General features: G+C 43.3%; 1 protein-coding gene and 1 long non-coding RNA gene across 2 annotated transcripts; one reads left to right on the top strand and one right to left on the bottom strand.

Moving 5' to 3' along the window:
* Positions 1-1,043: 1,043 nt before the first annotated feature.
* SLC10A2 (solute carrier family 10 member 2) lies at positions 1,044-20,542 on the bottom strand. Its single transcript, XM_010986038.3, has 6 exons — positions 19,919-20,542; positions 13,452-13,570; positions 9,208-9,296; positions 7,845-8,020; positions 5,725-5,882; positions 1,044-2,945 (listed from the first exon to the last, which is right to left on the bottom strand). Exons 1-6 carry the CDS (start codon positions 20,293-20,295, stop codon positions 2,818-2,820), a joined length of 1,047 nt encoding a protein of 348 aa, XP_010984340.1. The 5' UTR covers positions 20,296-20,542; the 3' UTR covers positions 1,044-2,817.
* Positions 18,645-24,546, top strand: LOC135322760 (uncharacterized). The gene is made up of 2 exons (XR_010383573.1): positions 18,645-19,137; positions 21,439-24,546. It is a non-coding gene; the product is annotated as an uncharacterized LOC135322760 (long non-coding RNA).
* The last annotated feature ends 1,573 nt before the right edge of the window (positions 24,547-26,119 follow it).

Below are 26,119 nucleotides of genomic sequence, written 5' to 3'. Positions count from 1 at the left end.
AGTGATGGTTTTTTGGGGTATATCACGGGTTGGGAGTGCTATCCTGTTAACAGAAAATTGTCCTCACTTCCACTCCATGTTATAGTATTTCTATGTTCAAAATGTTCCAACACAAGTCAGAATACTCCATTTCTAAAACCTTAAATAAGTCTGTATACAACTGAGAAAGATGTGACGCCTTTCTTCAACATTAATATTCTGAATTGCTTCTTTAGTTGCTGTTCAAAATTCCTCTATCCTGGGCCAGTGCTCTGTAGGGACGGTGAGAGTAAGGCTTTGCTTTTTCAAGGAGGGCACCCCGCCGGGAAAGAGGAGGTAGGCAGGGAGAGCTCGGGACATCTCAAGCACTGGAGCATTGAAGCAGGGTAGTTTTGGGAAGGAATATACACACAAGTTGAAGAAATGAGAGCAGCTTCCCCAGCCGTTCCTGCACCCCCAGGACAGTTTCATGGACTCAGAGTGTCCACACCACGGTCTGAAGACTCTGGCTGTGAACTAATGTGGTTTTTGAAGGGTAAAGGATTGAGAGGCAATGGGCTGCCGAATATTCCAAGAAAGATCCACTGTTTTCTGCTGGAAGAGAGTGAGAGTTTCCTAGATGGAGAACAGAGTGATATCTTTGAGTGGTCAAATGTGGTTCACCATCTGAATTTCTCCAAGTCTTGCTGATGAGAGATTTTAAGGCATCAGTACCATCATCAAGGTGTTGCTGTCTCTGTCTTTCTCTCTCTTTTTTCATAGAATGTGGTGGTGATCTTACTGATAAGTACACATAATACTTTTTTATTATTTTAAGTCAGATATCGCCATGCTGTTTTTCTAAGAGTTTTTGATTCAAGTTCCCCTAGTATGATTTTCTTGGGGGACAACTTCAACCTGTATCAGTGGGACACCAAATTATTAGAGTATTTAATTAAGCATTTCTTTCAGGGACTTTTTGAGGAACAATTTAACATTTGAGAAACTCCACCTTATTTCTATCTCTAGAAGTGAACAGCAAAGACATGTTGACAATTATTACAAAGACCCAGATAGACCAACCGTTACAAAAATTATTTCCATTTATTCCAGCCTTTAAAATAAAATATTCATTTAATATGATACTCACAGAGGCAATAAAATACATAATTTAATCAGCTTCTCAGACTCATTTAAAAATAGAGTGCTTTCATTTTGAAAAGTTCAGTGATTTTTCTTCCATCTAGCACAAGAAAAAACCCCACAATTCACAAGATAGGGCAACATGTTAGAGAGCCAGATTCCGTTGTCCGTATCTTGATCAACATGGAGGAAAAAGCTGCTTGCTGCACCTGCTGCGTCCAGGCCCTTGACTTTGGGGGCGTTGAAATGATGATATGAATTCACAGTGTGTCTTTAGTGCACCTGCCTGTGTTCCGTTTGAGGACAGTGTAGGAGGTACTTGACAGATAGACCGAAAGTTCTTGTTTTGTACTGTTGGAAGGAGATTGTTTGGCCCTCCGTAATAGGAAAATCTGGACCACCTCTCCTCTACGATCCTTTAAAAAAAAATCCCTAGTTTCTTTTAATGTGTTTCTTTTAACGCGTTTGTCTAATGATGGAAAAATATAGAAGCTTTATTCAATGGTAAATGTGAACCTGGTATAAAAAGGTATAAATGCCACATTTTAAAACAGCGTGCCTCCTCCCTGTCTTGGAAGAACTAAGTTGAGAGTTGACGTTCGTGTTCCTGTAATAACGCTGAGGGGCACCAGCAGAACCTGAACTCACATCATCCAAATGCAAGAGGCGCTCTGAAGCCAAAACCGTTGAAAGGGAGTCTATGAGGCAGTGACAGTGTCTGAATGGCAGATGGAGCTAAACCACTGTGAACTGAATTAAGAATGCTCCGCCTCTTGCCGTGGAGCGAGGGGAAGGAGGGTAAATCAGACCTGTCATTGAGAACCCAGCTCTCTCCAGCTGTTTCTCTTTTGCCATAAAGCTCTGTTGCCATTGTTCAAATCCTCCCTGCTTCCTCTTGATACGCCTACTGACAGCATCTTAGGAGCTCACTTGGCAATGCACGTTCCCCTTCTGGGCCCTGGGCACGTCCTCTTCATCCTCGAACACTGTTTAATACTTACGTCTCCCATGGCTCCCTGACCTCATTCTTCCTTCTGCACATCTAATTGACTCTAGTCTTGCCCTTCAAGCAAATTGCTGTTATTTGTACTTTTCCGTGTATTTTCCTTCATCTCCCATTGACTGGGATTCACCCACTAGAGTCATCGTGTTTCTTCCAATACTTCTCTTGTCTTTGTGTCTCCTGCCTTTGTGCCTCCTGCCACCTCCCTGCTCTGAGGTGTGAACCAGAGAGCTGTCGTATTAGCCAACGTGGCCCTGCGACTAACCGGCGAGCCTTGAGGTGGTCTCTCTCCAGGGCTGAAAGAGCTCTGCCAAATACAAGCCATTTGACATAACTCTGTTTTTCCTGAAAAAAGCAAGTGGGCGTCATTGGGCTCAGGAGGCAGAGCAACGGATGCACAAAATCCCTGATGAGATCCGGGCTTGATTCTAATTTGGTTATTAAATTCTCAGTGTCTCCCATGGCAGCTTTAGCCTGAGGTCCACGAACACTTTTTGGGCTTATTTCAAAGACGGTGTATATATATATATATCTGTCACAGGAAAGATCTGGACCAGTCACTTGGTAGCAAAACCAATATATGGATTCAATTCAAACTTAAATTTTTTCTTTAACTTTTTTTTTCTGACAAATATCCCATCAAAACAAATAATCAAATATTTTTTATAGCTGAAGCATGTTCTTTAGAGTTCTTCTTCTTGGTCCACTGGTGTTTACTTTTCATCTGGTTGAAATTCTTCATTCGCCTTGCTGAAGGATGCCTTAGGGAGTGGTTCGATGTCTTTGCCGTCTGGAAGTTCCACATTGTTTTTTCCAAAACATTTCTTGTGTGCTACATACACTAGAAAACAATACACAGCAGGTTAAGCAAATTTCATAATAGTAAGCTGCAAACTTACTTTGGACAGTGATTACAATCTATGACTCAAGAAGCAGTTTGTATTTTGTGTAGGCAGGAAGTTCCTTAGAGAGCACCACCACCATTTTTATTTCCACAACCACTCATAAGTGGGATGGCTGCACTTCAGGAAGACCTGGCACACAGCTAGGGGATATCTGCTCACCCAACTTCCGCTGATCAGCCCTGCAGGTGGTACTCGCCAATAACAACGACAACAGGCATCTATTCTGTCCCTTCCCTCTCCAGCTAATGTATCAGTCCTCAGATAGGCTACAAGCTAAGCTGCAGTGTCGGTACCTTGGTCTAAGGGTCTGTGGGGAAGGACTTGAGCTGGAATAACAGTCTTTCCCAGCCTTCACTCACTCCTTCCCACGATGAGGGAGCCTTGGCTGATGGGTGATCAGCCCTCATCTCTTCCACGAAGCTGCTAGTCTCTGGGGGCGGCCATTTCTCAGTGTATTTCTGAGGTCAGCTCACCTGGCCAGACTGGCCTGCAGTCTCTGTGTATCTGTGGATGCTACGTGCACAGTGGTTGGCCATGGAGCAGGACGATATCAACAAGCCCATGTAGTCATAGTTTTGAGCCATATTTTCTAATCAAGTTTTATCTATAATAAAAGTGCAATTTTGTTATCTAAATATCTGATTTTTTTCCCCTTCTACCTCTGACATGGTTCCAACAGGGGAGGAGAAGGTATTATTTATTGGAACCCTCAGACTCCAATACCTCACACTTAAAATTGGTATAAAAATACTGCCTATCTCATGGGGCAATTGTGAACACAAATGAGCTAAAACAGTACAGTGCCCAGCCCTGAGAGAGCAGTAAGGGCTCAGTCAGCACTAACGCTCACGATGATACACAGCTGAGAGAGACATGATCTTGCTTCTGAGATCTGAACATTTCAAGGTCAATACCTCCTTGGATGGCTCCTGTACATTTACCAGTATATTTGTTTTTGTTTTTACATTAATTTGTTTTAGTTTTTTCTTTCTTTCTTTTTTTCTTTTTTGAGGGGGGAGGTAATTAGGTTTTCAAATTTATTTATCTTTAATGAAGGTACTGGGGATTCAACCCAGGACCTCATGCATCCTAAAGCACACACTCCACCACTGAGCTGTTCTCTCCCCACTCAGTATATTCACTTAGAAGCCACTAAGCTATTGACTCTATTGAATTGAGCTTGTGGTTCATGAAACTATCCCTTTTATTATACTTTTATTATAAACTGTTTTGAGCTTGAAATCCCTCAGCTTATCACCAATTTTATTCAACCAAACTATTCTCCTCTCTTCTTTCCATCTTCCCTCCCTCCCTCCCTTCCTTCTTTCCTTTCCTTGTTCCAAAAAGAAAGCATTTAGACTTCTAATCCTTTCACCAAAATATGTTTCCCGGAATTGCACATCCTTAGTAAAGATGCCTCCTTGTTCTCATTCCTGCTGCTGAAATTGTGGGAAAGGGTAAGACTGTTGCCCACTTTCCCATTATTCCTTCAATTTTATATATTAATTCCTTTTGAATGAGTTATTTAACTAGTAAATCTACTTAATTGTCCTCGCTCCCAACTACTTTCTCAGGCTTGTCTGGTAGACACCATTAGCTAATTATTTGGGAAAGTCCCAAGGTGCACCAAATTGGGTAAATCTCCATGATACAGGAAAACGGGGTAATTAATTAGGCCATGCAACCCTCTCTCCTGCACCAGTGATAAGTCAGTGGAACGTTTCTAATGGATCCAGAGAGTCCTATACTAGAAAGGAAAACTCTGCTTCGAGAATGACATTCAAGACCGTAGCACAGAGAATGAACAGTTCCCAAGGGCAAATGGAGTACCTGATGGAGCTAAGTGTAAAAGCAAACCTTATTCCAAACAAAGCTGTACCTAGGGTCGTTGTGCCACTTAAGAGTCACATTATCTTTTCATTCACTTCCACTATATGATCCCCATTAAAATGGTGTGAAACTTAAAGAAGTTTCTTTATTAAAAAAAAAAAAGCCCCAGAATTTGAAAATAGATTAAACATCACCAGTCCTTAGAAAACAAAATTAGAGGAAAGTTTCAAGTAGGTGAAGGCCATTAGGTGGCAGGGGCTCGTGGACTAAAGCTATATGCTACATCCCAGTAAAATTAAAAAGCAAGTTAGCTATTCCTAGCACTTGAAATAAAAAATGTTTGCTTCAACTGTTTCAATTGTATGGTTACTAAAAACTATATACATACACACATACATGCACACACATATCTATCTTCCAATATAACTTAGCCTGATAAATATACTTTTATACCAATTTTCTGAGAAATATCCTATATATACTAAGCATACCAAGATGATGTTTGAATTAAAAAATGACCAGTTCAGGGTTCTTAGAAGCAGGTAGGAAGGGACACAATAAAATGGCTCTAACAGGTTAATATGCCTCCTTAATTATTGAGAAAAAGAGAGTCAGTGGAGAGAATCAACCTCCATTATTTTTCACTTAAAAATACTCTTTACTAGAACCTTTTGGTAAAATTATAATCTTCCATCAGCAGTTGGCATGTCATGAGAGTATTATGGGTAGCGTTTCCTACCCATTTATTTCACTGCCAGGAAAAGGGAGTTTGGTTTAATGTGTACAATTCATTAGCAGAAAAGGGGAATTAAAAGATGTCATATTAGCAACTCCAGGATTTCTCAAAGAACATCACAGTGAAATGTGATTATAGGTGTTCCTTACGTCCTAAGAATAGAGCTGCCACGACCAACTGGAAGATGCTGTAGATGAGTGGGAAGGTGAAGATGACATTGAGCTCCTCAGGGGTGAAGGACAGCTGGACGATGGTGGAGCACAGCTGAGCGTTCTGCATCCCTGTTTCCAAAGCAACCGTTCGGCACCTGAAAGAAATGTTACAAGAACACACATTTTCACTGGTCTGTTTTTGGTGGTGTTGTTTTGCTTTTTTGTTGTAAAAAATTAAAAGCAGATAGAACAAGTACCTAAACATGTCTGAACACACACGTCTACTTTTCATGTATATATTTATTAAACTCTATAGTTTTATTTATATTCAATAAATATGCATTAATATATTATCAGATAATACATTATAATACAAACATTTTCTCTTTTTCACTACATATATAGAGATAAAACTCTTGCCCTAGTCATCTTTATAACTGTTATGATAATAAGAAAATGGATATAAACCCCTGTAAAAGTTTAAAAGTCTTATGTAAATAAAAGCCATTATTATTGTTTCTCTCCTTTTCACATTAAAAAAAAATTGGGGATTATAATGTTTTCTTTTGTCCAGAGGAACAAAAATCACCAAGTAGCTTATTTTGCCCTGTGAGCAGTGGAAGCTATCAATGTCATCTGTGTCTATATGCATAACTATGTATATATATATACACACATATGTATGTATGTTATATTTAATATATTGGATAATATTTATTAATAAGTAATATATAATTATTCAATATAATATTGAATAAATTTATACATCTATTTATAAAATAAAAGTATATTATGCATTAAAAGCAGATACATATATGTATATATATATATATATATATATATATATATATATATATATATATATAAATTTTAAGAACTCTGAAAGCAGAGGCTCATTTATGTTAATGTTCCAAAAACAGCAGAGGGGGATGATTTCACTCTGTTCAATTAGGTCCTTGGCATCAGTGCAGAGCAGAGCAGGGGCTGAGAAAACACTCAAAATAGAGTATTTGCTATTGTTGTTTTATTGTGAAATCGGTTTTATTCTTCTGATTAAATCTTGATCAAAAATCTGCAAAGTAGGTATCATTGTCCCCATTCTACAGGTGAGGAAAGTCAGAGAAAGAGTAAGAGCCTGGCCCGGGTCCTACAGTGGGTGAGCGGTGGGTCCCAGTGCCATCCCCGGTCAGCCTGACTCAGCCACACCCTTCCCACCGGCCTGTGCCTCTCATCTTGTCCCCAGCCTCATACGTGCACCAGCTCCTACGCCTGATTTTCCCTCTGCCTACTGATTCCAACGTGCTAGAAGCAGGAACGCCTTCACCCTGTCCCGAGCCCATACACGCTAAAACAAGTTCTGCTCTTCAGAACTTTCTGGATTGTGAGTGCATCCTGTTTCTGGCTGGAGGAATCCTCGTATATTACAGGACCAACCTGAATTCAGCTTTGGTTGGAGTCACTCTGCTTGGAGAATTAAGGACAAATGAGCACAGAGGAGCCCGACCTGTACTATCCAGGAGAAAGGGCCAGGAGAATTTGAACAAGAAAGAGGCAGTCCATATTTTCTTTCCAGAGGACTTGCATCTTTCAGGAATGAATGAGTCTATTTAGAATAACGTATTCAGAAATAGAGTGAACGTTATTATAGATGAAAAATTGTGAATTTGTCCTCAGTGTTTACAGTGATTATGGGCTGAATTGGATCTTCTCAAATGCATATGCTGAAATCCTAACCCCCAGCGCCTGAGAATGTGCCTTATTTGGACATAGGGTCACTGAAGGTCTAATTAGTTAGGACAAGGTGTGGTGGACATACGCTGATTCAATATGACTCGCATCCTTCCAAAAAGGGAAAACTTGGACACAGAGACTTGCATAGAAGGAGGGCGATGTGAAGAGAAAGAGAGGAGATGGCTTTCCACCGGCCAAGGAGAGAGACCTGGAGCACATGGCCCTTCGTCCCTCAGAAAGGATCAGTCATATTGACATTGACCTTGGACAACAAGAATCCAGAACTGCTCAAGCCACTCAGTTGGTGGTACTTCATAACAGCAGCAAACGAACACAGCAGCAATTACAGAAGGAAGTTCCTCGTCTGATTTACCAAAACACCATACCTGTTCCAGGGCTGGCCAGCTATTCTAGCCAGAAGAAAGCCCAGGGAGTAACCAGCAAAGGGAAATATGATTCCTATAACCCAGAGTTTGGGCGAGATGATCCAGGCGCTCTGGTACAGCAAGCCTCCGACCACGGCTATGAGCACGATCAGAATTATGCCTGTGATGGACCCGATCTAGAAGGAAGACAAGCAGACGCAACAATCGCATGTCAAAGCAAATGCAAAGATTCTCGTCGGAGAAGAAACCTAAGCGTCTCCTTCCCTCTGGGGAAGTGATGATTAGTGACCTCCCTGTGTACCCCTCGCCTGATGCCAGGGTAGACCCACCGGAAACGCTGGTGCTTGTCCCACGATTCAATTTTTAAGAAAATTAACAGGACATGGTGGGGCTGTACTCAGTTAGCCTGAAGAAGATGTCCTAGCTCAAAATTATCCTTGTCAGAGAGGAAGAAAACCCACTCCAAGAAGACGTGGCTGCCAGATTCAACTCCTCCTGCCCTCCTTCCTTCAGTAAGTCACGAAACCTCTCCAAATCTTTGATTTTTCGTCTGTAATTGAGGATGAAATCTTGCCTTAGCCACCTTTTATGATTATAATGGTGAGAAAATGGAGAGAAAACCCTATAAAAGGTAAAAAGGCACAGGCAAACCAAAGCCACTGTTATCTTTTTCCCCTTTTCACATTAAAAAGAATTAGAGATTTATAACTTTTTTTTTTGTCAAAGAGACAAAGAACACCAAGTGGCTTATTTTCCCTCCTGAAACCTGTCTATATTATCCATCTCCATCTCATCTGGCAAGGATACAGTTGATAAAAGGAAATGAATGGTTACTAATTATATATATCATCATTTATATAAATGTAGTTATATATATTATTATATATAGTTATATATAATTTTATATCTATAAATATGTGTGTGTATATATGTATTCACATGTATGTGTGTGTGTGTATACATACACATATATATAAAATCTACCAATTGCCAGGCACTGAATTGGCCATATGGATACAGAGATAAGAAAGATATGACCTATTTTCTAAGACAGCTGTCTAGATATATTTTGGAATACAAACCCACATAACAGGGATAAAAGCAAAGTGCTGTGGGTGTGCAGGGTAAAAAATCCTGCCCTTGAATTGGGGCTCTCCAAGGGTGGATAGAAACTTGCTCTGAGGATGGGACAGGGGAGGGTGCTCTAGAAGAGTGAGCTGTGTGTCTGATAACTTTAAGCTGCCCTAGATGGGGTATTATCATCCAATGTGAAAAACCCGCTCAGTAGATGGAGAGACCCACCGTTTACGCGCGGACACTGCGGAGCACGTGACGATGCTATGCTATGACTGGGGACACCTACCTTGAGTATGATCTTGGCTTTATCGGGCCATTTGTGATTAACAAATATTCCAACGGAAACAGGAACAACCAGAGCGACCAAAGACGTACCTAAAGGTGACAGAGAGCAATTTGATCAACAGAACACATAGCACAGGGAAGAGGAAAGCAAAACAGCCCGCAGAAGGTTTAGGTCGTAGCTCTGTCTCTCTTCTTAAATACATGAAACAGAATTCAAAAAACAAACAACAACCCCTAACCCCAACTCTACTTCTTTACCTACTCCAGTAAATAATTCAATATTGCTACTGGAAAATTGATAATGTTGATGATATAAATCCTTTCCCTAAATCCTGGATTAATTTTTTTAGAAGAATCCTTATTCTACCAGTCAGTCTCTTTTAGTTTTGATTTGTCAGAAGCTTGGCTTCTCTGGTCTTGGGATCATACGTTTCCAAAGTCTGTGTGTGTGTTTGTGTGTGTCTGTGCTCCAGTGGTGTGTAAAGAAAGATGGTATTTTATATGTCTGTTACTTCATGGTAGTAGAAATAAAAGAAAAAAGTTAAAAATTCTCCAGGCATTCTGTGGGCTAATGACTTCTGGTTAAGACTGAGTTGGATTATTTAAATCTGCAGCAGAGAGGTGGGAGAAAAGGTTAAAAAGCATGTTTTAAATTTTCCATGAGATAAAATATTTGGCGACCTCTCGAGTAATTATAATTCTTTGCAGGAATGAGCTCACCCAGCCAGATGAAACAGTCATACTTCAGTTTCACTGTGTTAAATTTACTGCTGTTCTCATGACATGTGGTTTGTTTCTCCATATTATTTAACACTCATTTGTCCAATTGCTGCTTTTGTATAACACAGCACCAACAACTTCTAACTTCTCATGGGCTGTTTCTTTGTCAAACATCCTTTTAAAGCAGTAGGAGAAAGTGGAATTGAATAATGAAATTCTGAGAGTGGATGTTGCTTGGTATTGGAGCAGATTGCACTAGGACTGGGAAATGGATTCCAGATTCCAGGGCCATAAATATCAATTTAAAATGAATATAATAGTGATGAAAACATAATGTCTTTGTAGCCTCTGGCCCTCCTGGCAAGATACGGTCAGCAATTACTTTTTCCCAGAAATTACTCAATGAGATTAAGTAATAGTTAAGGTACCAAGAGGAAGAAGAAAAAGAAAGAGCAGGGAGGAAAAGGTGAGGAGAAAATGGTGGAATAAAGAATGTGAAATAAGGTCATGGATGGATGTACTCGTACGAGCCCCCAGAAAAACCCCCTTTGGGTATCCTTACCTCCTGCTACTTTGAGAGGAGAATTTTTCCCCTGGGTCTCCAGCCTGTTCTCCAAATTGTGAAGTTTGTAGTCCTTAAATGAAAACCATCTTGATACAGATTTGTTGTACTGTGGTCACCTAAATCTGGGTGCCAACACTGTGACTGGACTGTGAGCATGCTTAGGTTTTGGTAGTGTATTTGTAATGTGTTGGAGCTGTGAAAAGGCAGCCCAGTTTCATGTCTGGCCCCTCTTTGCCAGGAGTCTTTATCTTTTTGGGGCAGCCCAAGGCTACAGGATAAACACACCAGCAGGACTGGCTGTTGAAATCCGTGGTGGAATTGTATTTCCTCTCTTGACCAGATGAGACCAGATAGTCTTTTTGGGACTCAATGATGACTGGAAAAGACACTCTTTGTCCTTCGTCACCCTCAGAGTGTGTGGCTTCTGCCTGAAGAGGTGGGTTGTGGTGATTCTTTACTCCCGAGTGGGCTAGAGATCTGCCCGCACTCTGTGGCAGGCGCCTGTCTGTTTAGATGAGAAAGCATCTCCTTAGAGTTTCCACAATTTGAGCACCACAACTTGGTCTTTAATCAAGTTTACACAGCATATACAGGAGGGAAGAAAGGTAGAAAGAAAAGAGAGAAGGAAAGAGTGGGGAAGGGAGTCACATGGTGCAACTCAGAGCCGGACAGACTCAGAGCTGGACCTGATTCACAAAGTGTGAGAATTGTGAGGATTATTGATGCCTCTGAGCCTTGGTTTCCCCATTTGTGAAATGGGCAGAAAGATGTCTCTCTCACGGTGCTGTTGTGGGAGGCAGATGGTGACGTGGATACACAATTCGTGGTCCTAGACACACTCAACGGCAGAGCGGGGAAGAGAAGGAACAGCAACTTGCTGCAGTGTATTCAGTGGTACCAGCTGTGTAAGCTGCCTGCTCCTCCGTCCAGATGTCATCATCTGAGGGGGCTCAGCGGCTGTTTATTGAATCACCTGAACATAGTGAGCACTGTATGGAAACTGCGCCAAACAGCCCTGCCCCCGGAGCTGAGTGGAGAGCAGACTAGAGGGCTATTTCCGGCTCCCTGTTCATCTTGGACAAATTCAACCCTTACGCTGAGCCTTAATTTCCTCACTGAAAAACATCTTGTGAATGAATCAGGTTGTTTGTTTTCTACATTAAAGGACTAGGAAAACCAATAGTGAGAAGGTTACGTAGGAAAATAGGCCCTGGGCAAAATGGTGAGTTAAGCAGAGTTAATATCTTTGCTTTTCAACCTTTTATTCAAAAATGTTTTATCTCTTCCTCATTTCTCTCCCCTTCTGTTTTCTGTTTTCTTTTCTTTTTGTCCTTAGACTCTTGTATGATGATCTTTTCCTCCTTTGAGGTACCAATTACTCTTTCTCACTCTCTTCTTTTCAAAATTTACTCATCTTAAAGGATGTGCTATCAGTCATTCACACTGTAGTTAGAATTTCTCAATACTGCTTTGGGGCATTTTCTAGGAGGGAATGAATATCCAGAGGAGGCTATTTTAAGGTTTAACTTTTTTTTCTTAAACAATAAGTAATATAGAGTTAAAACTCATTCAGCAAACAGCTTCTTTGAGAGGCCTAAAATAAACACTCCTCAAGCAAACTGCACTCTTTAACTTGAAGGAGAGTGTCCTCCAAGGGAGCAGACTGAGAGTTAAGCAGCTTGAGGCACAGGCAAGGTGGTTGCCCAGGGTCACCTCATAATCTGCTTGCATGAGATGATTTCTGATATGGAGATCCCTGGGGTCTGTAGAAGGACCTTGTGAGGGGAAATCCCATACTGAACAAGGTGTGCTAAGAAGGACCACTTTTTTGGAGGAGGGGGCATGTCTAATGGCCATGGTAGGCGTAGAGAGAGGAGAGACTATCTGAAAATACTGCAGCACCGATTGTCCCCGAGGAAGGTTCCCTTGTCTGTTCTGATTCAGTTGTATAGACCCCGATGCATGCTTTTATCACAGAAACAATCCTTCTTAGAAATGGAAGTGATTTGAGATGCCATCCAGTCCAGCTTCCCACACCAACAGGAATCCTTTCACAAACATCTTTCTGAGTCATCATTTAGTCTTTGCTCACGTGTTCCCTTCCACGGGACACCTGCACCACAGCCCCCCGAGAAGACACGTGTCTCTAAGGTTAGCCTTGGGAAAAAGACGACCTAGCGTGTCCTGTACCTGGTGATTGTGCCATGTACTAGTTCACCTACCTCTCACCTTTGGTGATCACAGGGCTTTCGGCAGACCAGGAACTAGCTTGTCCTGTCCTTGACCTCATGTTACACCAGTGACTTAATCTCCTACCCTCATTTGTTCTGCCAGAAATAGAAAAGAGCCCTTTTGGGGTGGGGGTGGCCATCTGGGAGCTGAGATGAGTGGAGACAGAATTATAACCAGCACTTCTGACTCCCGGGGCATGATCACAGGCCGCACCAGCAGATCGACTTCTGAGTCAAGAGTGTCATAAACAGGGTGTTTCATCTGGAGGTCTCCTGTTGCCACAGCCATCATTGCTTACCGGGTGCCCTATTTTAAAATCATTAGCGAGATGGTTTTTGTCTTTCTTCAATTTGAGTGTTCAGGAGCAAACTTGTGTCCCCCCCAGACTAGTTGTGCTCTGCGTTAAGGGAAGGATGGAGCCTCCAGAGACTCCCACCTCCCGAGGTCCAGATGGCTGTGCCCAGAGGTCCCTTCCGTTGGTCTGTCTCCCTGGTGGTTTCAGTGGAGGACAAAACCGGTTCTCCCATGGGGTCAAGGTTTGAATTTCAGAGTCTGCCAGCCCTCACTCAAATACAGGCGAGGCTTGTCCTGAAAGCCAAGTAGGGCACAAACTACTGCTGGTGTGAGAGGTAAAGGCTTGCTGGGTCTGAGCCTGGCCCGAGAGCTGGGCAGGGACGAGCAGAGAGGAGGGCGGCGATGCTTAGAAGTCGGGGGCAGGACTGACTCACCTATGCTATCGTAGGGAATGACGATGTCCCCGGAGTCCACCCACATCTTGGTGTAGATTAGGAGGCACAGCGGCATCATCCCCAGGGCGAGCAGCGTGGAGCACGTGGTCATGCTGATGCTGAAAAGAAACGGGCAGGTTGGCAGGCTACCTCGGTTTTCTTGGGGAGGGTGGTTTCAGTTTTCAGTGCATGATTAGAAAGTCGTGCAAAAGACTCAACCAGCAACACCATTCGGTCTGATGGACAGAAGCACACAGGTGCCCCGGTCTGGGCAGCGCCCTGCGTGGGGTGAGATGGTGAGATCAGTATTTGGTGTCTTTCTATTTTGTCTTGTGTCATCCTTCCCTCTGCATTGGTTCTCAAGGATCAGAGAAGATATCTCATGACTGTTTAAACTCATTATTAAACAAGGCACAGGTGCTTGGCCGCCCTTCATGCCTCCAGTCAGAGACCAGCGAACACATTCACACGGGCTTTGCTGCGTCTGCCTGGCTTGGGGTGAGACAGGCCTCCATGGCCCTTGGGGGAGGAAGTACGTCCAAGGGAAGAAGCCTCGGCATCTCTCGTTAAAGCAGACACATTATTCCCCGGACACCCGTAGCTTGAGAAAAGGTTAAAAACAAAAACCAAGAAAACATGCAAACAGGCAGGGTGGGCCTGGGTTCTATTTCTGCTCAGGAATTTTGCAAATGGTGCTCAGAAGAATCAGGGCCTGGTGGCATTCCTCCTGAGAGCAGCAGTGTTGTAGGGAGAACCTGGCTGGGTAGGTGGACTTCGGCTCCCAGCGTGGAGGACTTCACATGGAACGATGCTGTTTTCAGCACTGCCACAGCAGATGGAAGACAGGTTTCTGGAATGTGAGTCCTCTGGTCCCTGCAAAGTGCCCTGGGCACAGAGCCACTTTCCCTTCCTGGGGAACAGAGACCTTAAATGACTGGGCCAGACACTGCTTGGCTTGGAAGCCACCTCCGTGACTCTGGTGATTTACCTGATTTCTCTTTGCCTGTTTCCTCATCTGAGAAATGATGAGAATCACCATCACAGCCACCTCACAGGCTGAGAGGACCGAGTGACCCAAGGAGTCCAATACTTAGAATAAGGCAAGGCGCTCACTAAAAGCCAGTTATGGTATTATCTACCCAGCCACCGTGTGTGTGTGTGTGTGTGTGTGTGTCTGTGTCTGTGTCTGTGTGTCTGTGTGTGTGTGATGTGCTCCAGAATAACACAGCATCAGGAAACTAGAGAGATTTTTCTGAAAGGCTTTTTCTCTAATAGCTGTAGCACTGAGACAGATGATCAGCCTAGTCACTCCTTAAAGGTATTTTACGTGAGCTTGAAGGAAAAGATTAAATTATTTACACCACCTTCTCGCACCCCCCTCCCCACAACAATAAAAACAACCACCCTACACGTTGCTAAGGAAAACTCTGGAGGTGAGGAATTTCATTTCAGTGCATCTAAGCACAATTTTGGTAAAAAGGATGGGGCAATGTTTATCAAAGGGCTTAACTTCCCTAAGTATCATTAAAGAAAAACCCCCAAAACCAGAATGACCTCATTTAAAACCTATTTAAAGAATTCAGAAAAAAATACTTGCCATAGTAGAGCTAAAATAGTGTAAAAATAATCAATGGTAGAGATATATGTAAAGCATTTCTAAGACATTCAGTCTATTATGGGGATAGGTTAACTTAATTTGGGTGCACAGTAGAAGCTAAAAACAGAGTAATAATAAGTTAATTTATTACAAACAGTGCTTTGTCCTACTTATAGTTAAAATACTGGAGTTTGCAAATGACTTTACCCACTCTCTTTTCCATCACCATTTTCTTTTTTTTATCTTTTCTTTTTTTCTAAATAAATTAGCATGGCTTTTAAGTTATTCCCGTAATAAAATCACTATTATTCCAATGCATCCAATATGCATTCCAGAGTGGAGAAGACAGGAGGGGTTGGAGAAGGACAGTGTTCAGATCTGGACCACAGGGAAGAGAAGGCCAAGAATTATTTGCTTCAAACCATGAAAGCAACTTTTAGAAGGACGTCTGTTTCTCTCCTTGTTTTTTTTTTTTTCCAATTTCCTTGTGAAAGCTTTAATTTTGACTATTGCTAAGATAATTTATGAAGTTATATCCTGGTTTTGAACTTGGCAAGACTAGCTTCTCAAAGGCCACGAGGAGGGACAAGACAGGAGTTGGAGTTGGAGAAGGGACTGGTTTAGATCTAGTGGGTCACCTGGATCACGAGGTACAGCCAAGGGGTGGGAGTACAGATGGCTGGAACCACTCAAAATGAGATGAAGCACAATTCACAGATAAATAATTTTAAGGATCAATACAGGAGAATAAATTAGCGAAAGAAAAAAAAATAACTTCATATATTAAAAAAAACCAAAAAACCCTGAAGTTCTACCAAGAGCAGAGGTGTCACCAATAGAAATACTATACCATGCATTTATATTGAAATAAGAGGGAACACAAGAAAAAAAAAACAACTCTTGGTTTAAATCCTAATAGAGCCTTAGCTCTATTAACTGCCAGGGAGAATTTTTTTTCCTTCCTTTTCTTTTTGGAATTAAAAGAAAGCAATAAATGAGAATTTAGTGAATGTTGAGGAATTTGGTCCAGTCAGTGATAAGGAATGCAGAAGACTGTAACCCTATTAGAAGTGAAACATCAAATTTGAAAGATCAAAAGAAACGTGTCTAGTGGGGCTGGAAAGTGGAGATGTGACAAGTGATAGAAACAGTGTTGAGCCAAGGTTAAGAATCTGGACAGAGATGAGTGGAGAGGTCTGGGCTCGAATTCTGACTCTGACATGTACTGACTATGACTTCTGTCAAGGTTAAGAGCTTTAATTTTCTCACCTAGCAAGTGCAGAAAAGCAGCACTAACCTTAGAGGATTAGTCTGAGGATTAATATAGACATAGCATGCTTACACTGTGTGTGGTTCTTACCAGTGCCTCCTAAACGTTAGCTAGTAAATAAAAAGTAATGCTGCAGAAAAAAACATAGCTTGGTTACTCCGAGGGAAAATAAAGGGAAATTCAAATAGCATTGGATTAGTTCTTAGATTAGTGAGGATCTGGACATTTATGTTGAAATGAGAGGAACTGCTTTGAATCTGCAATAGGCTGGAGGGTCAGGGATCTTGAACGGCTATAATAACAGTCAACACAAAGCTGGAAGATGAAGAAACAGCATTTGGATGAAGAACAAAGGATGTGGTAGGAAAACCCAGAAACTATTAAATCTGGAAAATAATAAAAAGGGAGTGCTGACAGTACAGAGCAGTGAAGGAAAGGCTGCATTGGCAGGGATTCCCCAAAGAAGAAGTCAAAGAAAGGAAAACGAGAAGGAAAACCCTTGTGTGGTGCCTGTGGCGGAGGCCAATGCTGGCAAAGAGAGATTCGAAAATCAGGAGCCTCTGGGGATAGAGTGGACACCAGGTGGTGGGAGTTCTCTGCGATCCCTGACCCGCGGGGCTGGGCCACCAAGAAGTCACCCGAAACCATCACCTGCGTTTCTTCCTGAAACATTTTGTGCATGATGGGGCCACAGCACAGCTAAATCAGGTGAAAATGCCTGTTCTCTGATCAGATTCCCACGACAACTTTCTAGGCTCGAGTGGTCCAGGAGGGAGCTGAAGTGTCACTTGCTGTATGTCAATGAGCAAGGATTTGATTAGCAAGGTCGGTAATTTTGTTATGTGTGTGTGTGTCTGTGTGTGTTTAAGTCACTAGAGACTGCAAAATGCGTTGGTTTCCCAGGTTGGGAAGAGATGATAGGGTGAAGGGGAGGTGATTTGGTTTCTCCCAGGAACCACATCCAGGAGAGTTAAACCGAGACGGAGATGGAGTGGTTTAGCCAGCGCTGTGTGCTGTCCGCTCAGCGGGTGCAGACACCTGTTGGTATAAACAGTCACATCTCGGCTGCCATTGCTAGAGTTCAAGTGGAAACGGAGACGGTAACGTTCCAAGAGGACAGAATCGGAAACATAAAGGAGAGAGAGGATTGCATCTAACTAATCATGAGACTGCAGTGCTCACTCCAGAGGAATAAAAAAAGGGCTGGAAAACTGTTTCCTAATAGCTGAGGTGTTACTCCCTTAGTTTGCTTTAAAGAAATACTTCAAATTTTTCCTCTAACATATGCAATGCATAATGTCCCCAATCTTCCCTAGTGGCATAATCTGACCTCCTTTCAATGATTACGGGGTCTTTGTGATAAATGTTATTATCTGCTCAGCTGAAAGACAGTGATGTCTTTGGGTAATGTTCTTTCAGAGCTGTTTGTCCCTAAAATATGCAATGCAGAGGCACCTGTGTTTTGTGAGTTGTCTTTTTTCGCTTTGGAAGCATTTTGGTCTTTTCTCTTGGGGGTCAGGCTCTTGTGGCCACTTGCTGCTAGGGGACACAGGCCTGCCCATCTAACACCTTGCCCTCTACCCCCACTTCTTGTTTCGCATCCTCCCTGCTGCGAAACGGCGCAACAGGTCTAGAATTAGGAGAGTAAACAGGTCTTGTGTGAGGAAGGTCTCGGAGATTAGGTGGGATTTACTTCAGGCATGCCAAGTCTTTTACTGGGTCTTGCTTGAGTTCTGGTTAGGCAGAAATGCTAGAGAGGTGACCATCAGACTAGACAGGTGTTGATGTTATTCATAAGACAAGGGATATCAATGAGTCCACACTTTCTAGAAAGAAAATGAAAAATTTTCAGTGCTGTACGTTCCACTGCAGGATTTACTCTGACTTTCTGATGCAGTCACATACACTGACTCAGCTGGCTGTCTCTTGCCAAGGTCTCAAATTCTACCTTTGGTTCTTATTTATGAATACTCTTACTTCTCACAGGAATTGTTATGCGAGATAGGCAAGTTAATATAACCATCTCCTATTTCCAGAGAAATTTCCAGATTTCCATAAAACCACAGAAAAGGTAACTTAGAGCTTTTAGATGAGGGTTTTTTTTTTTTTTTTTCCAGTTTCAGCCCATGGAAAGGAATCTGTTTCAGCAGCCAAAAAACCCAGCATCACACATGCTTTTCTGTCTTCTGGAATGATTCCACATGTGGCATGATAACGAGGTACACGGCTCTTCGGTTTCGTTAAAAAGTTACAAATGTTATGTAAAAGCTGCTTAGTGAGAGTCAAAGTCCTATATTCAATTCAGTTCACTCCCCTCAGCCAGCTCCTAGCTTGCAGAATTCTCACCTGCGTGCCTGTGTGCAGGTCAAGCTGAAGTCTAAGAAGATCTTATTGCCACATGGTGGTTCACAGATTAACTAAACCTGAACATCCCTGGCCATCCTTTTTCCTCACAGGACCTTCCTTGGGAATAAAAAAATCTATTGCAAGGAAGAGACAGGATTTCCTTACATGAAAAGCATATAATGTGAAGATGTATTGTTGGCACGGCTTTTCTAAAGCTTCTGAAGAAATGGGCACCAGCCAGGATGAGGTGGTGGGCTCCCAATGGCCCGCGAGATGCTGGCTCAATCTGGAATCCAGTTTCACCTTCTGCTGTGGTTACATTTCTACCCTGTGAACATCTCTCTTCTGAGTTTTGTAGCTGGTGATTAACAGAGTCCATTGCCTACTGGACAGCACATAACAAGCACACTTGACATCAACACCTGGCTGTGTCCAGAAATGCTTGTCTTTCACAGGAAATGAAGAGCGATGAGGTAAGGAAAAAAGGCATTTGTCTAGTTGAGTGGCAGCATTAAAATTCTCAGTCTCCCCACATTAATGCTTCATTTTATCTCCATTAGTTTTTTTCTCCTCCAGTGCTAGTTCAGACTGGCACAGGAGGAACTGGGCAAACACTGCAGTTTAGATTATTCTGTGGGAAGCAGGGAAACCATTTTCTGCTTATTTTATAGAAGGGTAAGCATAATTTTAAAAACGCTGTTGTTTGTTTTTTTCTTTTCGTTTAATGCTCATAGAAGTGAAGTAAATGTACACCATCTTTCTTAGCCTTTAAACCAAGAAAAAGCTTGTTCAAAAAATCTGATTATGTTTGGTCATTGTCTCATCCTTGGGGCTACCGTTTAATAAACAATTTAGTTCACAATTGCATTCAGAGCTCCTCACCACCACAAAGAGAGTTTTTTGTTTTTTGTTTTTCCTGATATTAACAAGGAAAACTTTCTGAGCTGCAGCTTATGGCTTGGAAAGGATTTCTTTTTTTGAAAAACTTGGACTTTTCTCCCAAAGATAAATGGCAATGATACAACTCCTAGTTAATGGAGTTAGATTTAAAGACATCAGCACAAAACAGAACCCCTAAATTCGCATCGCCAAGCGGCTGCTCAGGAAGGCGTGGAAATGCATTTCTCCTTGTCTGTTTCCTTCCTCCGTTGTACCCTAGATCAGTGGCGGAGCTCATGGGCATTCTCAACACCATAGGCTTATGAGAAGAAGAATTCAATGCGATTGCAGTATTTGGAGATTTAGATATCTTACCTCAGGTCCATGTCGCCGTCAACCCAATAGGCCAAGACGTTGGAGGAGGTTCCTCCGGGACAGCATCCCATGATGATTACCACCACGGCTTGGAGGGGGAGGATGTCAAAGGCTACTGACAGGATGAACCCCGTGAGGGGCATGATTCCAAACTGGCAGAGGAAGCCCACACAGATGCCCCACGGCCGCCTTATGTGCCCTAGGAATTTCTTGATTTCCACATTGCATCCCATAGAGAACATCACCAGCGCCAACAGGGTAGTCAAGACGGCGCTGAGGATCACACTGAGAACGGCATTGAAGTTGCTCTCCGGTACCACACAGGACGTGCCATTGCAAACTGTGGCATTGGCCAAACAGACTGCTGAATTATCCATTGCTGGGTTGCTGCTCAAAGGCTCACAGTCCACAGAAGCACCAGTCCTCCACTCCCCACTAGATAAGTTCTATGTACTCCAGCCACATCAAACTTTTAAACCCTTTACATGTCACCTGGTGTCTCCTTCAAACGCCACCTCAAGGGGCCATAAAAAACAATAAATGCTAGTATGTCAGTTTCGAGAGGTAACATTACAACACAGTACAAATTATGAATCATAAAAGTCCTGCCAAAGTATTGGTCCAGACAGAGAATTAGAATTAATCATTTATTGGCATGATAACGAACCGTGACATATAAAAAAAAGCCATGTTAATGTTTAATGCTGGGTAGGTTTTCTAAATAATTTCAGTTAAGTGACATAAAATCAACTCAGAAAATGACAGAAGATCGTAGGGGTTAAGCCGTGGGAAGGCATGCATATATCTCATCTCCTTTAAATGGGGTCCTAAGAAGTCCAGTGACTTGTGACAAAGTCAAATTTCCAAGTATCAGACTCTGAGCTGGAGCCCTGACGTCCTGTTTCCTCCTTCACTAGTTTCCCTATTGTATCAAGCTGCCTGCTTGTACTGGTCTGTAGTGTCCATAAAGAATATTTCAGTTTGAGAAACTTGTAGGGGCTTGATGCCAACCTACGGGACAGTAACACGCAGAAGGGTAGGATGTTTTCCGTGTTGTCTGGTGGGAAGGCGTCTGACCGGGAGAGCCACCCTCAATTCCTCACACACACAATTCCGTGTGCGTCGCCATAGTAACAAAGTGCTTCATGGAGAGAGGCAACACAATTATTCAGAGGGATGAGCTGCAGAAGATTAGGTCAAAGTGACAGCAGCTCTTTGTGCTTGAAGTCAGGAATTGAAATCAGAAATTTTTTGGAAGGGGGTGCGAGCTGAGGTTTCCAGGGAGGTTGCTTTTTGTATCTGTCAAATGGTCAAAATTATTATGGGCAGAACGCTGTACTCAGTGTACTGAGAAGGTGAAAAAAAAAAAAAAAAGAGGTAGAGGAGAGATCTTTCCTGTTCTCAGGAGTTTATAATTCAATTATTGAGTCAGGATGCAGCCTAAGAAAATAGCTGAGTATTTTGATCACGATCCATAATTTGCAGGACAATTTCTAATGTATTATTCAATTTAATCACAGGTTCTGAGTCTGGAAGTCAGGGGTGGGTTCCAGAGGTCTGCGTTTCTGACAAGCTCACAGTTCGCGGTGACGATGTTGACCCGCCGGGCCGGTGCTTGGAGTATCCGGTCTCGGAACACCGATGTCAGCGTGACGACAGTTGCTCCCAAGCTTGGTGAAACTTGAACTTACTGGTCACTCACCTCTTGAAGAACCTACTGAGAAGAGCGTTCACAGAGCAACTCGATGGGAGAAATTAAGCTTTTTCGTAACTTGCGTAAACACGAGCTGTGGGCAGCAGGGGCGCCACCAAGCTGAGGCGTCAGCGGAGTAAAACGTCCCAGCTGCTGCGAGACCCTGAGCCACGTCCTGAAAGGGTGACAGTGACTCAGCTCACTGCCGGGGCAGCGACGGTCCCGGCAGCGTTCTTCGTCAGCCGTCAGCTCTGCGGCTGCCTTGCTTTGCCTGGTGGGCGACCATCATCTGGCTGCCTGCCAGCTCCCGGGAGATACCCCGTCTCTCTGATCACCCTTCCCACTCCCGCAGCTAAATGACTAGCTGCCTCCCATAAGGGCTCCCCTTCCACTCCTAGGTGTGGAATGACCTGGCCCGGCCCTGCTGGCTCTCTCCAAGCATCTCCTGACCTCTGGCCCGCTTCTCCGCTCAGGTGCCAGCCAGCCAAGGGCAGATGAGCTGAGTGCGCCCCCTGCTGCTTCACCTTGTTACCTGCAGCGCTGGCTCTGCTTCCCCAGCCACCCCTCGGGGGGTGGGGGTTGCAAAGCTGCAGAATCCGACCCTGACAAAGACGCAGCGTGGGTCAGCTTTCCAAGCAGCTACCCTGCTCTAACCTCCAACATCACACCTGAAAGCTAGCCCAGGACCTCCCCGCAGACAGCCTCTTTGCCTTTATCAGGTCTGGTCTGGAAAGGAAGTTGGGGTCCAGTGGGTTGGGAGGAAGGACTGGGATTTTTCCTGGGATGGGCTTCGTGCTCTGGGGGAGCGTGGGGTCGCCAGGTGCAAGCGGTACTGAGCCTTTCCTCCGCAGGAGAGAAAGGGGTCAGAGACAAAGCAGGGTCAGAACAAAGCCCGTCTCGAATTTCAGACGACTTGCTAAGGAGATCTGAGGCTCCCAGGGGCAGCATGCTTTGCATATAGACAACTTGCAAATGAGCAGTCTGTTTGACTAGACAGGGTGCTACAGTTCTGGTTAAAAAAAAATGTGCCAATGCATTTCTAATTTTCACATTGTTTTTACATAAATTTGCACATTCGACTCATGAGGCCTTATATTCAAGTATCAGAGTGATTCACAACTAATTAATACCCTTCACTTCAGCTGCATTCAAATTCGGGCATCAGACCAGGATGAATAGAAAAATATCTAAATATGTAAAAATCATTCTTTTTAATTACAACACGGAATCGGGGGACAGAGGCACACCTGAGTGCGCTGTTGGGAGGTTGGGCTTGAGTTCCATTGTCATCTTTCTCAGTCGTTTCTGCTCAGTTTCTTCACGCCCTGGGCTCAGTACGGTCTTCAAGAAACCAGCAGCGGATTTTGGTTCCTGGCCTCCTGTGGGGGAGAAACAGAGGTCAATCGGACTGCTCAGGCTCTCCTTTGGTTCTGGTGTATCGCTTTGGAGAAATGAGAGTTTAATAGCTTTTCAAGGTGTTTGCTCTGAAGTTCAGATGGTAAAAGATGAGCTTTCTGTTTCCTATTGTGTTTCATCAGGAAGGGCTCTGTTCACATCAACGGTCTTTCTGGACCCGAGAGATTCTTTGAACAGTTCCCTCCGACTGCAATGTTCTCTCTCTCCTCTTTCCCATCCTTTCCTATGGACTGAGCTTTTATAGAAACTGAAAGTTCCACCATTGGATTTATTATTTGGAGTCTCCACTGACCCTCTTTGAGGCAAAAATACCCTGAGGAGAATAGTCCACGAACCATTAGCTGTCCAGGCATCCGAGTGGCATTAAAGGAGAAAGGCAGTGAAGTGTTGGAGAGAGGAAAGTAGCATGAAGGGCTGAGAATTTACTGAGTGTGAAAAGCACTGGACTTGGAATCAGAAGCTCTGAGTTCTAGGTCTACTTCTGCTGGAAACACTAGACCAACTGTTAAGGCTTTTATAATGAAGATGAAGCCTTATTAAAAGTCTGGAGGATGGTACAACCAGTTTCAAAAATGGCTAAAGCCAAATATACACAGCTCCTATGACACGGTCATTCCATTCCCGGGTAAAGACCTGAACACGCCCATAAATGGAGTTCCACGAAAGACATGAATATATAATGTTCATGTAGCCCCATTCACAATAGCTCCAAACAGGAAATGATCCAAGTGTCCATCAAAAGTAGAATGGGCACATAACGGTGATCTGTTCACCTATGTCATCTGACACACAAATTAGGCTGAATGAGCCACCACGGCAGAGTTAATGTTGAGTGACAGAAGCCAGACACACAAGAACACGTGCAAAAACAGGCAACAGTCCTCTATGATGTTAGAGTTCATGGTGCTATTACCCTTGGATGAGGGAAAAAAGAGACCCATAGGGGTCAGAAGTGTGCCATACTTCAATGGAGAGTTAAAAATAACAACACTTCTAGTAAAAACAGAGTAGGGGATGATCTATGTCCTGCCGTAGAGAAGGCGAGTGACACACGGTAACACTTGACTTGAGATGACATCATGGAAGAATAAAGCAGGAGGTAGAAGTTGGGGCTCGGGGCAGGTAGGGACTAGGAGGGGGGTAGGGACTAGGAGGTAGGTAGGGAGACAGACGTTTCTCCTTCACCATCTAACAACGGTTGGTTCTGTTAACCATCCAATGGTTACTAACTAACCATGGCTTCGTAATTTTGTGATCAATTTAACATTTCCCAAATGTCTAAAAACATTAATCTTTGTGGACCTTTCATAAAGTACTTTTGGGTTAATCAGTCCTAGAGAAACCTCCAAGCCAATCCTCTTCAGAAGGCAATGCTGGTGTTCTTTTCACTTCCTTAGTGACCCATAATCTTAACGTGGAAAATCAACTTGTGTATTTTGCTAGTATCTCCTATTGTCGTTCGTGAACTTGATAAAGACTTCCTCACTTCCATTTAAAAAATTTTTTTAAATTTTATTTATATACTTGTTTATTTTTATTGGTGTACAGTCAATCCACAATGTTGTGTTCATTTCTGGTGTACAACACAGTGATTTGTTTATATATATATATATTCCTTTCCATATTCTTTCTCACCATAGGCCATTACAAAGTATTGAATATAGTCCCCTGTGCTGTACAGTAGGACCTTATCATTTACCCACTCTATGTAAGGAGTTAGTATCTGCAAATCTCAAACTCCCAGTTTATCCCTTCCCGCCCCCTTTTGCCCCTGGTAACCGTAAGTTTGTTTTCTACACTTGTCTGTGTGGAATCTTACTTACACTTGACTGCATTTAGAACCTTGACGAATGGAACACTCCACGGAATCTGTGACATGCCTTGTGGGAGACTGTAATACTGATCTCAGTGAATTGCCTCCTGCCCCCCCCCCCCCCCCGTGATGGGGTTGGACAGCCGCGCCTGTTCAAGTTGACTTGCAGCTTCCCTGCTGGGGGAGCACACTCAGTTGTTAAGCTTGGGTGTCAAGCCCGCGTGAATTGCTTTGGCTCGGTGCATGTTAGTGATGATGATGGCTCGAGTACTTGCAGGCAGAAGATCTTGAGAGTCCTTGTGTGTTTGCACCACTTTTTCCCCCCGATCTTTTCCCTTTGCCATGGGAGTGGTAGGTCTTACCTAAAAGCTGCTCCCTCATCTGTTTCTGGAATGAGAAGACACATGGAGTGACAGCTGACCACAGCCTGTGTGAGGAACAGGCAAGCCGTTGTGTCATCAGCCACTAATGTTTGGGGAATTTTTATTACATAATACAACTGGGTAAAAAATGTTACTTATCTGCTGTGCTTTTCAAGCCAATCAGATAAGTGTTTCCTTTGAGTTTTACAGGAATTAACCTCTGTTATGGGCTGAATCATGTCTCTCCCCACTTCACCCTTCCAATCAGTATGTTGAAGTCCTAACCCCTAGTTCCTTGTAATGTAACCACATTTAGAGATAAGGCCTTTAAAGAGGTGATTACGTTAAATGAGGTCCTAATCCAATCTGACTGGAGCCCTTAAAAGAGGAAGTTTGGACACAAAAGGAGACACCAGAAGTTCCTGTGTAGAGAGGAAAGGCCCCATGAGGACACAGAAAGAGGACGGCCGTCTGCAAGACAAGGAGAGAGGCAGGGAGGGGACCAGACCCAACAACACCTTGATCTTGGACTTGCATCTTCTGGAGCTGCGGGAAAACACTTCTCTCGTTGATGCCTCCCATCCTGTGGTGTTCTGTCGTGGCAACCCTGGCAAATGGACACAGCCCCTTAATGAATTAAGTGTTTTCAAGATTGTATGATATTGGAAAGCTGGCACTAGCTTTAAAAAAAGGGAGAACTCGTGCTCCCACTTGAGCCTTTTCACTGTTTGCCAGAGTCTTCCCGAGTCTTCAACCACGTGCTCATGTCATCAGGAACCGGAGGAAACGCAGGCGCATCATTTCAAAGAATGGTGACACTGCGGTCTCAGCTCTTCAGTTATATGCCATCAAACGATGAAGTAAAATTTGGCTTCCTGGAGATGATAATTGTTCATCTGTCAAGTTAGGAATAGTAA

Source organism: Camelus dromedarius, chromosome 13, assembly GCF_036321535.1.
Source record: "Camelus dromedarius isolate mCamDro1 chromosome 13, mCamDro1.pat, whole genome shotgun sequence".
Taxonomy (NCBI): Eukaryota; Metazoa; Chordata; class Mammalia; order Artiodactyla; family Camelidae; genus Camelus; species Camelus dromedarius.
The sequence above is the reverse complement of the archived record's forward strand: the minus strand, read 5'-3'. Positions and strand labels throughout refer to the sequence as shown.

Coding starts and splice junctions, on each gene's coding strand:
- SLC10A2 (XM_010986038.3), bottom strand. CDS start 20,295: ATGGATAATTCAGCAGTCTGTTTGGCCAATGCCACAGTTTGCAATGGC. Junction 8,021..9,207: donor AAGCCAAGATCATACTCAAG/GTAGGTGTCCCC, acceptor TCTTCCTTCTAG/ATCGGGTCCATCACAGGCAT. Junction 5,883..7,844: donor GCTGGCCAGCCCTGGAACAG/GTATGGTGTTTT, acceptor CATTTCTTTCAG/GTGCCGAACGGTTGCTTTGG.